At 40.0% G+C, this 14,540-nt stretch overlaps 1 protein-coding gene across 4 annotated transcripts in view; it reads left to right on the top strand.

Moving 5' to 3' along the window:
• The window catches only part of SMARCAL1 (SNF2 related chromatin remodeling annealing helicase 1), a 35,850-nt gene extending 22,546 nt beyond the window's left edge, over positions 1 to 13,304 (top strand). For all 4 annotated transcript variants that reach the window (XM_010713600.3, XM_019617107.3, XM_010713602.4 and 1 more), the window contains exons 11-17: positions 5,323 to 5,541; positions 6,345 to 6,415; positions 7,871 to 7,973; positions 9,026 to 9,208; positions 10,024 to 10,124; positions 11,670 to 11,766; positions 12,217 to 13,304. In XM_010713600.3, coding sequence (XP_010711902.2) covers positions 5,323 to 5,541; positions 6,345 to 6,415; positions 7,871 to 7,973; positions 9,026 to 9,208; positions 10,024 to 10,124; positions 11,670 to 11,766; positions 12,217 to 12,417 — 975 coding nt within the window. In that variant the 3' untranslated portion in view covers positions 12,418 to 13,304. The remainder of the gene's footprint in view (positions 1 to 5,322; positions 5,542 to 6,344; positions 6,416 to 7,870; positions 7,974 to 9,025; positions 9,209 to 10,023; positions 10,125 to 11,669; positions 11,767 to 12,216) is intronic.
• Positions 13,305 to 14,540: the final 1,236 nt, after the last annotated feature.

The raw sequence follows: 14,540 nt of genomic DNA, 5'->3' as shown, positions 1-14,540 counted from the left end.
TATCAAATTCTGCTCTGGAAGAGCATGGAAATAAAAAGCTAAAAGCTGAAGTGGCCATAGCTTGTGGGTTAAGAGATTGTTCTGACCAGAACTTGCTAAGAGTTCTAAGTGGATACAGTGTGGTCATTTTAAGCAGCTGCAGGATTGAGCTAATTGGTTAAAAAACAATTTATTGTCTGGTTCAGTGACCATTTTAACAACGTAAGGCTGCTTTTAACATTTTACACATTTTACACTTAACATACATTTTAACAATGTAATGCCTCCAAGTAAGATGAAATTTATAAAAAAAAAAAAAAAAAAAAAAAGACTTGCAGTCCATCTATTTATTCTATTTTCTGCCAATTTATGAAATGGATGTTTTCCGCAACATACCCTGAAGACAAAGTAACCTCTCTTATCCCTGACAGCTGCTCTCAGTGGTTTTAGCAGAGTCCTGAGTGCAACCACTGCAAGAATTTGGCTTTGCAGCAAGTTAGTTCTTGCAACTATGATGGTGAGACTCTGACTTGATCTTGACATGCATGAAACTCAGCTGCCCTTGGCTTTGTAATCTCTCAGGCTGCGATGTGTGTTGGAACACACACTGCTATGAGCAGAGCTGTTGCTTCTGCCTGTTAACAGCAAGGTTCTGGAATCTTTTGTGTTGGTTGCATAGACTGAGTTCTCATTTGGAACAAGACCCTTCTAATCTGGTTTGCTCTCTAGCTCTTCCAGGACAGGCATGTAGCAGTTACACTGGCTTGGCAGTGTGAGAAAGGACACGTACTGCATAAAATTGCTCTCTCTGCTTTATTCTCAAATAAGCCATTCTTGTGCCTCAGCTTGTCTAAGACTGGGCAATACCTTAATCTCAGCAGAGTGTTGGAAATGCCAAATGACCACGTGTACACTCAGAAATGTTTGCAGCAGAATGAAAATCATCAGTGCATGCCATAAAAATAGTTGCATCTATTTGTAGGGCACTGATGCTGTACTTACTGATTTTTTTTTATTTTTTTTCTCTTTAGTGTAGCTAATGTATGCTAAGTTTGCATCAGAAAGATGCTGTCCCATCAGAAGTTGACAAGACCATTTTCCCTAGATGTGAATGTTCACTTCAGCTTTTGTAGCTAGCTTAGTGCTATTCTATGTTTGTCCAGATGTACAAGATAGATGTGCAGTTCACTGGCTTTGGACTGATAGTACTGTTATCATTGATTGAAGTAAGACCATTTAATGTGCAGAATCACAGATACAGAGCATGAGTTCTAGAAGATAACAGCATTAATGTTAGTAAAGCACTGCTTTCCTGGCAGATGACAGAAACTTCTTATTAGTTCATCCATCGTAGGAGTTGTATGGATGAAGAGCTCAGCGGGAGGGAGAGGGCAGCTATTCTGCTGAGTTACGTTATCTTAGCTGAGAGATTCCTGTCTGAACGGTGTCCAGCATGCTTTCTAGAGGGAAATGAAGAGATGCAGTTTAATCTTATTGGCTTTCTGCAGTAAAAAGGAAGGTTAGATTGTGAGTCTAAATAAGTCTGGAGTTTCATAAACCCTTTGAGGGCAAAGTTCTGCATGACTTGCTGTTACTTCAATTACAAGGCATATGGACCTCAGGTAAGATGTGTAATTGGATAAAAGAAATAAAATTGTTCTGCACAGTTCAGGTTGCAGCAATGTATTCTGTATAAATGAGTTTTCAGCCCACAGTGAAACTCAGTGTGTGGGTCACAGTCCGTATCAGTTCCTCTTCAAAGCCTCTGTAGGGTCTGTAGTACAATTTCATTTCCATTTGACCCATCTCTACTAGACAGTTGAACATTACTGGTCTTCTCGGTGCTCTCCTGGGATGTTTTGCTACAGTCAGTGTCAATAAATTATAGAGTGAACCTAGGAAGAATTTGCTTATTTAGAGCAGAAGTGGAGCTGCTGAAAATGAAGGGATGTGGATAGTAGCCAAGTTAAAAATAGGACTACTGCATATTGAGTTGCCTTAGATCCTCTCAGCTATGAGTAAACTGAAAGGTGCTTTGGTGATTGTAGTGCGTCCCTCACATTTATTTTTGCAGTTCTAACATGAGATCATGTTGAGTTGCAGCCTCTTCAAAGAACTGTTGTGGTACTTTTGCAGTCATTATTCAAATAGGTGCTTCTTTTTGTCCTGAAAGTGGCTGCACTATAAGGGGGGATGGAATGGAATTGCACAGAACCAGAGAGGTTTTGCAAAGCTGTTGGAGATCTGTCAGAATGAAAGGTGCTGTGTAAAAATGTTTTGGTGTTAGTAATAAATCTGATTAAGGAAAAACTGACAAACCTGTGTACCATCCAATTTTAAACTAAAAACCTGACAACATTCCATTTGAAGAGAATAGATTACTTAACAGAAAATTGCAGGTATCTGGCAGATGTGATTAGGAAAGATATAGAAGTTTGTCATTTTGTAATTCAGTCTCCCAGCATCAATACTCTCAAAAATGTAGTAAGTGAAATGTCACCTGTATATTTACAAAACAGCACAGGTCTGTTTCCTGTAATACGTGCTGCAAATTCATTTTTCCAACTCGGTGATGTTGGCCAATATTAAATAATTTCTAACTGAGCACATGCTCTGAATTTGTTAGTTTGGCAGCTTCTGCTAACAGTGTATTAAGTTTACTGACTCATGTAAAATGCTGTAACACTTTAAGAAAATCACAGATGCATTTGTTCTGGAATGTTATGGATCAAAGCCAGATGTGTATTTTGGCAAAATAAATATCCCTCTTTTTTTTCCTCCTCTCTTTTTTTTCATTGTAATATACAATAAAACTTATTTTAATAGTTCCAAGAATAATTATCTATCATGAACTAGTTACAACACAAAACTAGTATGCTTTCTTGTTTGCAGGTTGTTCCAGCAACACAATCACCATAACAGAAAGACAGTTATCTGAAAATTCCATTCTGCCAGTGTGTACTTCTTAACATGACAGTAGATATTGTATTGGCTCTGTTTCTGCCTTGTTCTTCCAGTCATGATGATGTTAGTTTTCTGAAATGAATTGTACTATGTGAATCTAAAATGTATATATCATTTGTCCATGATGGCAATGAAAAGTGGAAGGTGTGCTGTGTGAATAGAATGTGGCAGCCTGTGTAGAGCGTTCAGGCTGTGTGGAAGGTCTTGTTCAGCTGCTCACTCAGCACTGATCCCTGCTCATTCACTGTCAGAGCACTGAGCAGTGTGACCAAGCTGGATGCAGCACAGGTCCTTCTTCACATCTATTCTGCTGAGTCAGAATTCTTAAGCAGTGCAGAAGGAGGGCACAGAGACTTGGGGCTGAGCACTGTTAGCTGTACTGCAGCATGTCTAAAGCTAATGAACCTAGCTAGACTTGAGCCAGCTTTCCAGGATCCCAAGGGACTTGCATTGCACCCCTGGTTTCAGGGAAGCAGAGCATTAATACCCATGGTGGCTTTTGGAGGCTTGGCTTAGATCCAAGTGGGTTTATTACCTTTAGCTATATACCACTGGGCTGTTTTAAGAGCCAGAAATCTTTACAGGACTTAGTCTGGTTCTGTATGTATGGTTTGAATTATTTCTAGCTTTAATGAACCTATTACAGATAATCAGAAAGTACCATAATTAAATAGGAATACATTAAGTCAAATGAGTTTTAATGGTGGCTACAGGTGCCAGAATCTGTAGTTAGTTAATGGTTCTCATCACTGCAATATGGCAATAGAATTACAGGTTGTCCTGTTATGTCCCAACCTGAAATAAGAATACTTGCTTTAATATATGAAAAAGGTCTTAATTGCCTGTGACTTGTTTGATTCCTCCCCTTTCTGTCTCATAACCTGTTCTTGTCCCTCTTCCATCAACGCACCATTCGTTAATACAGTAAGTGATGTGGTTAACCTCATGTCAAATATTGTTACTTTTGTCTCCTCTGTTCTACAAGAAGATAGAAGGTGCAGTGAGTGCTGCAGAGCTTTTTACTATTTTATTCAAATACTGCTTTGCAGCAGATTTCTCTTGGGGAAGGCAAATAAAGGGAATATGGATTTTTTTCAAGTTAAATCTATTTTAGCAGTTAAAGTGATACAATAAGAATAGAGCAGCAGACCAAAGGGGTTGGTGCTAAGGTACCTCATGTCTCTTACAGGCAGTTCAGGATATATACATACATAAGGGTTGCTTTGAATTGTTGGAGGATCAGAGCTTGTATTTGTGGTGGATTTTGGTAACACTGTCAGCAAGACTTGAAATTGGAGCTGAGGAAGATCCTCTTTGCCAGCGTTTGTTTTTCAGATTACTGTAGCTTTATTTATATATATATATATATATATATATATATATATATATATATATATATATATATATATATATATATATATATATATATATATTTGTGAAACTTGGCAAAGAAACAAAAAAAGATCTCTTTATCCTTTATATCATTATGAAAACCTTATTGGTTTCCTGTCTGAATACAAGTTGTTGAAAGATGCTTCATTTGGAAACTGTAATGGTTGGCATCTTAGCATCCCCAGAGAACAAATGAGTGGCTGCAGGGTTACTGGTAGGAGAAAGTATGAGCTAAAAATGAATTGAACAGGTAGATGATGTCTGTGTGTAGGGTGCTGGAGGATAGGGCAGGTTCAGAGGCTAGTGCTTAAAAGTGGATTAAATGAAGAATTTATCTAGAGGAGCTTTGAAGTGATAATGCTTTGAAAAGACAATACTTTGAGTGATGTATTTTGGACCAAAGTTTATTCATGGTATGCTCAAGTCTGAGCCAAAAACAATAATGGCAGAGCCAAGAGACAGGTCATGGTGGAAAGCAGGCAGTTTTTACTTAGCATTTACTAGGTTAGTAAACTAGATAAGTTTAATGTCTCTGTGAAGGTATTTGGTTAAGGATGCTTGTGATTATGCTGCTGGAGAAGTTTGTCTTTCTCCCTGCTTAGAGCTGATGTAAATTCATATACACAGAACTGCACTGAGTTTTGTAGGCCTGCCTAAAGCTACAAGAGTAGAAATACCCAGTAGGGTGAGGGTAAATACCAAGGCACGTGAGAAGGATCCCTATCTTTTTCCATAATCCTATTTCCTGTACCTTCCTGAATACTTGTAGATAGAAGAAAAGGAACTTGATGAGTAACCTTCTCTTGGATTAGTTTGTATCTTTCTGTCATACCGCCATATTTCCCACATCTCTTTTCCTAGTAATCATTAAGTTCTTAGCTCCAGGGAAACTAGATAAAGCTTATTCCACTGCTGGATCACCTGCAGAACAGAAGCATCAGTCTCTCTTGTAAGTGTGGCACTGATAATTGCTTTGATCTTTCCCAGATGCCGTGGGGTTGGGACTACTCTGGATCATCCAACTTAGTTGAACTGAAAATTTTGCTGGAAGAGTCCATCATGATCCGACGTCTTAAATCAGATGTGCTATCCCAGCTTCCAGCAAAGCAACGCAAAATGGTTGTGGTAGCTCCTGAAGGCATTAATGCAAAGACCAAAGCTATGTTGGCAGCTGAAGCTAAGAAAATGGCCAAAGGATATGAAAGTGTAAGTCAGAACTGATTTTTGTGATGAGCCGTTGGTATTTCAGGTGCCTTTATTTTTCAGATTAGAACTCTTGTTTGGTTAAATTGAATTAAAAATCAGTGAAAAATCTGTCCTGTGCTCCAATGAAAGTTAGAGCTGCATCCCATGTGAAAGCACAGTGAAAGGCCACTGAAGGCACAGTTGGAAAGTATTGTACACCACAAAACAGATTTTTTTTTCCCTTTAAAGAGGTATACTTTATCCTTTCTGTGTCAAATACTATTTCTTCTCTCGTTCTTCTTGTTAGTCCTTTCTAATTATCGTTTGTATCTCTTTTGCCTCTGCCTATTCTTCTGTCTTGCCATGTAATCCCATTCAGACTATAAACACAGCCTTACTGAAGATGAGTTGTAGAACACAGAAGTAGCCAAAAAAGTGAAGACTGTGTTTTTGGAATTTTTTTTTTCTACTTTGGCAAGCAAATAAGTTTCCAACACAGTTCTGTAATAACCTGGGACTTGTTCTTTGTCATTTTAGTTGGGAAGTGCTTTAGCAGCTAAAACTGCATTTGTGATATGCTTGTCATGCAACTTGTAGGAGTTGAGTAGGAGGTAGGTAGGGAGGTGTCAGAAGAATGAGTTTGGCTATGTGCTGTGCCCAGAGGTGAGTAGACTCCCCCATCCAATCTCCTTTTGGTTTGTGTTAATAGGTTCATTTTTTTCTAGCGAAGTGTATACAAGCTACAGCAGCCAACCTAAATCTGTAAGCAAGAAGGGACAGAAGGCATTACTGGGACTCAAATTTGTTTTTCTTTCTCTTTGCAGAAGCAACAGGAGAAGGAAGCTCTTCTCCTCTTCTACAACAGAACAGCAGAAGCTAAAATCTACTCAGTCATGTAAGCTGCATGTCACTACTTCATTCTCGCCTACTAAAATGTGTTTTTCTGCTGAGAACGGGAAAATGGTGCCTTAGAGATAACAGTGTGGGGACATGAAGAATAGCCTCAAGCCAGCTTAAAAAAATTGATTTTAATTACAATGCACTAAAGGTTTCCTTCTCTTGGCATTCCTAGGATTAACAAGTTTTCTGATTTCATTCCAGATAAGGATCTAAACTGTGTCATTTGAACCACTGAAAATTATTTGATGTCTGGGACTTGGGTTAGACTCCCTGCTCCAGTCCCTGTTTCAGTTTATGGGGAGGTGAAGCAATGAAACTAAAAGTATCAACAGAATTTGAGAACTCAAATACCGCAGTAGTACTGCAGCAGGAGCCCTGACTCAGAAAGCTTATGAGATGAGATGAGCTTTAGTTATACCATTCTGCAAGGATGTCACAGCCCCTACTGAAGTTCTTGGCTCTTCCACAGAGCTCATGTTGGACCTCAGTAGCAAATATTTTTTCTTACAGATAACCTTCTAGATGTCCTTCAGTGCCTTGTAAAGCCTTTCCATCCTTATTCTTTCTTCTGGGACTGCAGAGGAGTTGCTGTAGTTCATTTAGACTTTTTAATTAGTGTGCTGGTAACATGAAAACAGCTTACTTTTTCTCAGCCCTTTGAATGTAAGGACCAGCTGAAGTGCACTGTGTGACTCCACAATCTCAGACCTTACTGCAAAATCTGCCTGTTTGGCACAGAACTGCACTTCAGAGTCCCAGCTCTTGTAGAGCAGGACTTCTTCTTTTTGTGTTACTGAACAGTTAGTAGAGTTTCTTCCTTTTATATTCAGTTGCAAATTTGAACTGAATAAACCATGTTGTGCTGTTTACCTGACACTGCAAATACTAAGACAAATACTAAGAGGTATAGCAGCTTGTCCACTTCCTTTTCTGATGTTTAGTAGCAGTTAAAGTATTACTTCATGTAAGATTCTGCCAGTTGCTGCTGATCTAAGCTGTGTTGTGTTTAGCAAAGAACTTGACGTTCTTGGTCTAGAACAGCTATTTGCTATTCTATAGGAGACAGGGAATTTTGATTATCTGTGATTGAGCACAAGTCAGAAATACAGAAGGACAAATGGATTGTCAAAAAGCGTAGGTACTTTCCATTTGATTGGTCTGGGATGCCGTAAGTCAAGTAGGATATATTAAATTGATTCTCAATGATAAACAAGCATAGATGTGGGCAGCTGTCCAGCTGATGTGAAGAAAATGAATGGATTTTTTTCTTCAATCTGTAGGAGACTTGTCTTGTTATTTGCATTTTGCAGCAACAATTTATGCTAACTTAGTTTCTAGTTTCTGTTGGGTAAAAAGTTGATTTGAAATTTATTTTGAGCAATGCCTGTATTCTGTCAGCAGATAATTCAGAACTTGTGGTGTTTTCTTTTTCTCCTCCTCTTTAATATAGAGAATACATCTTGGAGTTACTAGAAAGTGGGAAAGATAAATTCCTGGTGTTTGCTCATCATAAAGTAGTGCTGGATGCAATAGTTGAAGAGCTGGAGAAGAAAGTAAGTAATGCCTGAAATTTCCCAATTTTATCACTGTTGCAGCTTCAAAGCCGTTTAAGAGCTCCCAAGAGTTAGGGCTAGTCATCTATTTTATGAAAGATATGGACAGAGATCATTTGTACTTGCTGTGCGTCTGAGCATGCCCTTCTCCAAGGGAGCTGAGCTGAGCATCATGAGATGCACTCTGAATTAGCTGAGTGGCTTTTGTTGTTTTTTTGCTGACCTTCATCATCTGCCCTGGAGCTAGGAAACTTCTGGAGTAGAATTAACCTGTGTGGCCATTTCTGCTTTTTCCTCCAAGCTTTCCTCAGAGAGGGAAAAGGTAACAACCCAAGCCCAGCTATGGCTGCCTTCCTTTCTACTATAGTACTCCTATGGTATAGAACCCTTGTACCTGGGCAGTAATTTCTCTTACTTCAAAAATGCTGGCACTAATCACTCATGAGAGATTTCTATGGGCGTTCCTAAAGAGTTCTTGGTCACGTTGGGGCAGTGTGAATGATGATTTAATATTCTTAGCTTTAAAATATAGTGGCAGCCGTGACTTTGCCTTTGTGGCAGCATTCTCCATCAGAGCAAGGAGGCTGAACCCTGAAGTAATAGCCCCTGTATCATCCAAGTATAAACTTGGATGTCTCACCTAATGCTATGAGGATCTCATCTCCTCCTTTTGTAAGCAGAGGAAGACTTAAGGAGGTTGGCAAGGTTGTAGCTGTTTGTAGCACATACGTGCATATAGCATTCATCTTTTTGTTAAGCCATTTCCCTTTCTGCTGTACTTGAGTTGCCAGTTGGGTTGATGTTCTTCCTGTTGCTCAGGGCTGATAGGGGAGTAATGGACACAGAAGCAAGACAGGCATTGTTAGCAGAGGAGAAGTATGTTGTATGTTGAGCTACAGTGCCTAAAAATTTGAGAGAACTTTTTAAAAGACAGTAGTTGCAATTCTTACTTTCCTGGTTCTGGTATGGGGAAGGGAAATAGAATCCATTAAAATGTGGAAGATGAATGCAGGAAAGACTGCTAAGTAGGATCTTTCTCTGCCTTTTCTCAGCATTTCGACTACATCCGCATTGATGGCTCTACACCGTCAGCTGAACGGCAGTCTTTGTGCCAGAAGTTCCAGTTATCAGAGAAACAGGCTGTGGCCGTTCTGTCCCTCACTGCTGCAAACATGGGCCTGACACTGTCTGCTGCGGACCTGGTGGTGTTTGCAGAGCTCTTCTGGAATCCAGGGGTACAAATCCTGGAGGGGATGGGTGCTGGATGCTGCCTGGAGAGCTCTTGGGAGGAGATGTGAGGGCAGGAAACTTTCTCTAAGGTTTTTCTGTTATCTCTCAGGCGGCTATTTGTTCAAGCACCTTGGGCTTGAACCATTGTGGCTGGTTAAACTGTTTGCTGGCTGGAGAACGTAGCATGAAAGGGAAACACGCTGCTGTTTCTTGACAGCTCTCAACAGCTCCCTCAGCTCAGCCAAGATCTGAATAGTCCATCATCAGTGCTGACTCCGCACTTCGCTTTGAAAATGGAGGGAATGTAGGTTTTCCTGGTTTGTTTATCCAGTTCCCTTAATCTCAGCCACATTTGTACAGCTTTTCATCTGGCAGCAAACACCTAGGAACAAGGGCTCTGTATTTCAAGTATCATCTCAGTATGTATTACCAGTGTATTTGACAGAGAGTGAATGCAGGCTGTGGACAGCACAAGTTGCACCCCATACCGTATGCAGTTCAAGCATCTCTCTCCATTATTGTATATTCAGTCTTATGGGAGTGAGTCCTACATCCCTCAGCCACAGATTACTGAAATTCAGTAGGAGGAGAGGATTTAGGGCATCTTTTGAAAAATGCTTGTTGTCTTTTAGTCAACCTGATGCAGTAGCAAAAGTAGACTTTCGTCTCAGTCTGTGTTGAAGGACGCAGAAGTTAATGGGATCCAGATAAGAAGTAGTCACAGAGCACAAGGAAAGAGATCTCCCTGTTCTCTGGTGTTTGTTATTCCTTAGATGTTGGAGCTTTCAATTGATTTTCTTTGTAATGTTTTTACATAAAGGTTTTGATCCAAGCAGAAGATCGGGCGCATCGAATTGGACAGACCAGCTCTGTTAATGTACACTACTTGGTGGCTAGAGGCACAGCAGACGACTTCTTATGGTAGGAAGTGGAGAGTGTCTCTTTGATTGTCCTGCTACCTAATTTCAGTGCATCATATGTGACACAGAAGTTGTTTAATACTAGTGTTGATCTCCACAGTCTGCAAGGAGAGAAACAGCAATTGCTAGCCAGGGCTACATTGAAATGGAGACAGCACAGTGTCACAGTGGATACAACTAAGTGGGTGATACACAGGAGGAATACAAGTAGTTATCTGGCAAAGAAGGGGCTGCTGAGGAAAAAATCTGGGAAGGGTGATGCATCTAAAACCTTCACAGCTTCCAAGACAAGAAAGTTTCTCACATACAGTGCAGAGGGTTCTGATGCAGGGGTACTGTAAAGTGTTCAGTACGTTCCAGTGAACCCACCAGGTACTGGAGATTGGATGTGAGTCAGTTGTGAGTCTTGTGGATCAAGTCTGAGGAGCAGTCTGGCTGGTTTGGGAGCACTTGGACAGGAGTGTGTAGAGGATGACTGCATTGTTGCTTTTATCTTGCTCTTCAGTAAGCCCTTTGATAGAGATTAAAGAAATGCTACTGATCCATCTCTATGTAAATGGGGTCTGAGCTGTCACTGCAGCACTTGGGGCTAGGGAATGTGACATCCTGGGGTAGTGGAGAATCTGAGGAATCCTTTCTGCTGCAAGGGAACTGACCTGCAAATGACCAAAATAAATTATCCACCAGCTGGTTCATTTTAAGTCCAAAATTACTTCTTTATTGCCTCATTTAAAGGAACAAGTGGGGTAAATGAACTTGTCCAGTTTCTAGAATATCATGATGGCAAATAATTATAACCCTACAATGCAGGGATCTGGAAACTGATGCATCGCCCACGTTTCACAGAAATATAATGACAGTAATTCTGTCTGTATTGTGAAATGCTGTTTATGTAGTCATTAATGCTTAGCTGGAAGGAAATGCGGCTCTTCAAAGACGGATATTGTCATCATTTTTAAAGGCAAGAAAAAGAACAAAAAGACAAGGATATTTGGTGTTCATTGTGGAGATGCTGCTGGAACTTCACTAGACATTTTGACCCAGCAATGGATTCTTACTTCTGCAGTACAATAGGAGATACCCCAGAAATGCTTATCTGGCTGTTGACAGGCATTACACTGCTGCTTGCCTTGGAGACTCAACGCATAGGCTATTCAGGTTCCCTTTAACTGCATCTTCTTATTCTGACTTCATACCATCAGTGTCACCACAGCCAACTACTTTCCCTCCTGAATGTGCAACTCCTCCAAGTATTAATAGCCTGAAATCACATTTTCTTATATGTTACTTATTTAAATTGGACTGATACTTTCATGGGTTAATTGATATCTCAAAGCAGTGTACAACCATCATAAGCAAAAGAACACAGATTAAGAAGCTAACAAGCTTTGGTAGAAGAGCCATCTTTACATTCCTGCTACATCTTTTTTTTTTTTTTTTTTTTTTTCATCTACACATTGTAAATGACTGAACATCCTTCTCATTTGGCCACAGAATCTTGCATGTTATTTTCTTCCTTCCAGTAATTACTGTTTATCTCTTCTAGGCCAATGATTCAAGAGAAAATAAAAGTGCTGGGAGAAGCGGGACTTTCAGAAACCAATTTCTCCAATACAGCTGAATCTACTAATTACTATCCTAAGGTAACTGACCTGAAAAAATGTTGATGGTCCCCAGGAGAGACTGAATGGATTTTGGCTTGTGTACATCTAGATTGGCATGTAATTGGTAGGCTGACCTTACACCTTTTCTGCCTTCAGTATCACGGAACAGAATGTCCAACTCCTATCGAATCAGTGGCTTTATTTACTTTTCACAGAGTCCGTATCCTTTCTTTTCTTCTCATTAAAGACATAACAGTATTTTGAATATTTACCTTTTGTTGACAGAAAGTAATGACATACGACCTCGTGTAGAGTTCAGATTCAGATAGATCTTGAATCACCCAAGTAAAGCCAATCCCTTTTGGGCTTGAATTCTGTATTGGGTAGCAAAGCTCAGAAGGAGCTAGAAATGTGAGATTACACTTTGGTTGTTTCTCACTTTTTTATATGACAATGCATATACATCTTCTATCTGTTCTAATTTCTCAGCCGGATCCAAAGCAGAAGACCATTTACGACCTTTTCCAGAGGACCTTCTCTGACAGCAAAGATGATACTGATGTTGCACTTTTAGAAGCAGCTGATGCTTGTTGTGAGTTTGACTCTGACAGTGCCTTTCAAGACATAGAAGAGAGGTGTTCAGTGAGTTCCCCCAAAAAGCGGCGTACCGAGGAGTTTATTAAAGAGTAACAAAGCAAAAGTGGCTAACGTATATTTTTAACTTAAAAAAAAAAAAAAAAAAAAAAAAAAAAGATCAGGTATTGTTTTTGAGTTTTTAGAAATAAAATACTTCAAATTTTGTATCTGTAGTGCATTTCATATCAAAGGATGACAGCATGACAGATGAGCACTGCACACTTGGCAACCTGCTGGTCTTGCAGTCTTGCCTTTGCTGATGACTGAGTGGACATGGAAAGGTAGCATGCTGCTTTGTTTTGGCAACTCAGCTTCCACAGTTGTTTTATTTATAAAACAGATAACTGTTGTCTGTCCGCATAGAAGAGCTCTTCTGAGAATTATTGTATCAGCAACTGCAGAGTGCTTCCAACAGTCATCTCCAAAAAGCTTAGTGTGTATTATGAGGAATTGGTTCACAGGCAGAATTTGGTCCTTATGTGAGTCATGCACAAACCAGCTCTCATATTCAGTTTGGCAGAGAGCAGAGAAGAAATAGGGATACAGATAGTTCTTGATATTTTCTGGAGGTAAGCAAGAGGAAGGAGAGCCCCAGAAATTTTGGCAGTACCTTGAAACCAAGCGTTGTTACGGCCTACCAGCAAGTGTGTTGCCTGTTAGGCAAATATTTGCCTGAGCACGTTTGTCTCTGGCCTCATCCTCTAAATCTTAGGACCTACTCCACAGCACTTGCTTGTCTCAGTGAAGGGTGAAGCCTGTGCTTACTGACAGAGATTAAGCTTGGTTACTCAGGGGAAGGAGTGTGTGTGCATGTGTGTTTTCTTTTAGGGTCAAGACGTATTTCCACAGATGAGTGAAGACAGGGGATCATGAGGGAGCTGTTCAGTTTTTTGTAGGAAGCTGATTCTGGACTGAGTAACTTAAATAAAAAGTTGTTTTAACTCATGGTTCCCAAGCTTTAAATATTTTTTTGTATTAGAATTTTATCTTGCATTTGAACGTTAAGTTTAGAAGACATGATGCAGTGAGAATATTAGTGGGGTTGTTTTGTTTGTTGATTTAAAATACACACACACACACACACACACACACACACACACATATATATATATATTTACAGTGGACAGAGGTGATCTAGTGATGCTTCTTTTTGTGCTTTCTAAAACACATGAGCTTTCAGAAGAGAATCACCCATGATTTTTTTGGCTAGACGTGCATCAGCAGCTACTTCCACAAGGCATTCAGGCTGGTTAAGATTTGTTATTCACTCCCTTACACCTCTGTACAGTTTACAGTGAGAATGTATGAGCAGGACTATTGTTTGACATGGTGACTAAACTGCATCATGTTTTCAATTTGTAATAGTCTCCATCCTGCTGTTAGTGCTCTGAGCTCCTGAGACCTGGAATCTTAGCATCAGTGCCATCTAAGCAAACCTACTCTTTTGTTTCTTTCAGGGATTTGTGACACAATCGTTATTCCTTGTGAATGATCTGAGTCTACTACACTGCAGTGCTGGCTCAGCAAAAGTTCTAGAGGCCATTTTTGCTGTGAGCTTGATGTAAAGGCAAATGACTCTATTGATTGTAACTGGTCTTTTCAGGCATCTCTGTGTAGTTGTCTTTTCATGGTGTATGTTATTTCTACTGCAGTGTAACGTAATTCCAAATTCATGTCTTTCCCACTTTTGGTCTTAGTACTGGAAGACGCTTGGAAGTGTTCTAGTGTTATGCAAATGTTCACCAGGGTGTGATGAGAAGATAAAATTCCAGAGGTACCAGCTAACAAGAGTTTATAGCCATTATCTTTGGTGAAGGATAGGGAAATAGCAAACTGAAGGCTTACATTTAGCTCCCGGAGGGCAGGAGCTAATGTGCTGTGCAGGGAACACGCTTAGCTCTGTGCAGATACTAAGCAGTGGCAGAAAGCCCTCCCTTCCATGGTAGGCCTAAACGAGGAAAAGGTTTGTGCTAAAGGATCAGACTGATAATAACTAGGATATTTTTTTCCTGTTTCAAAGGGTTTGATTATTTCATTTTCAGCAAGTGTCATCATGGAAATGTTTGCAGTTGTGCTGGGTAGAGATTTGCTTTTCATTCATGACTAGAAATCGTGCTTTGGTAAGTGTGCAAGTGAAGAAGTGCAGGACTGAAGATCGAGTGACTGGGCAACTGTGG

This window comes from Meleagris gallopavo, chromosome 7 (assembly GCF_905368555.1).
Source record: "Meleagris gallopavo chromosome 7, MGAL_WU_HG_1.1, whole genome shotgun sequence".
NCBI classification, from domain to species: Eukaryota; Metazoa; Chordata; class Aves; order Galliformes; family Phasianidae; genus Meleagris; species Meleagris gallopavo.
The sequence above is the reverse complement of the archived record's forward strand: the minus strand, read 5'-3'. Positions and strand labels throughout refer to the sequence as shown.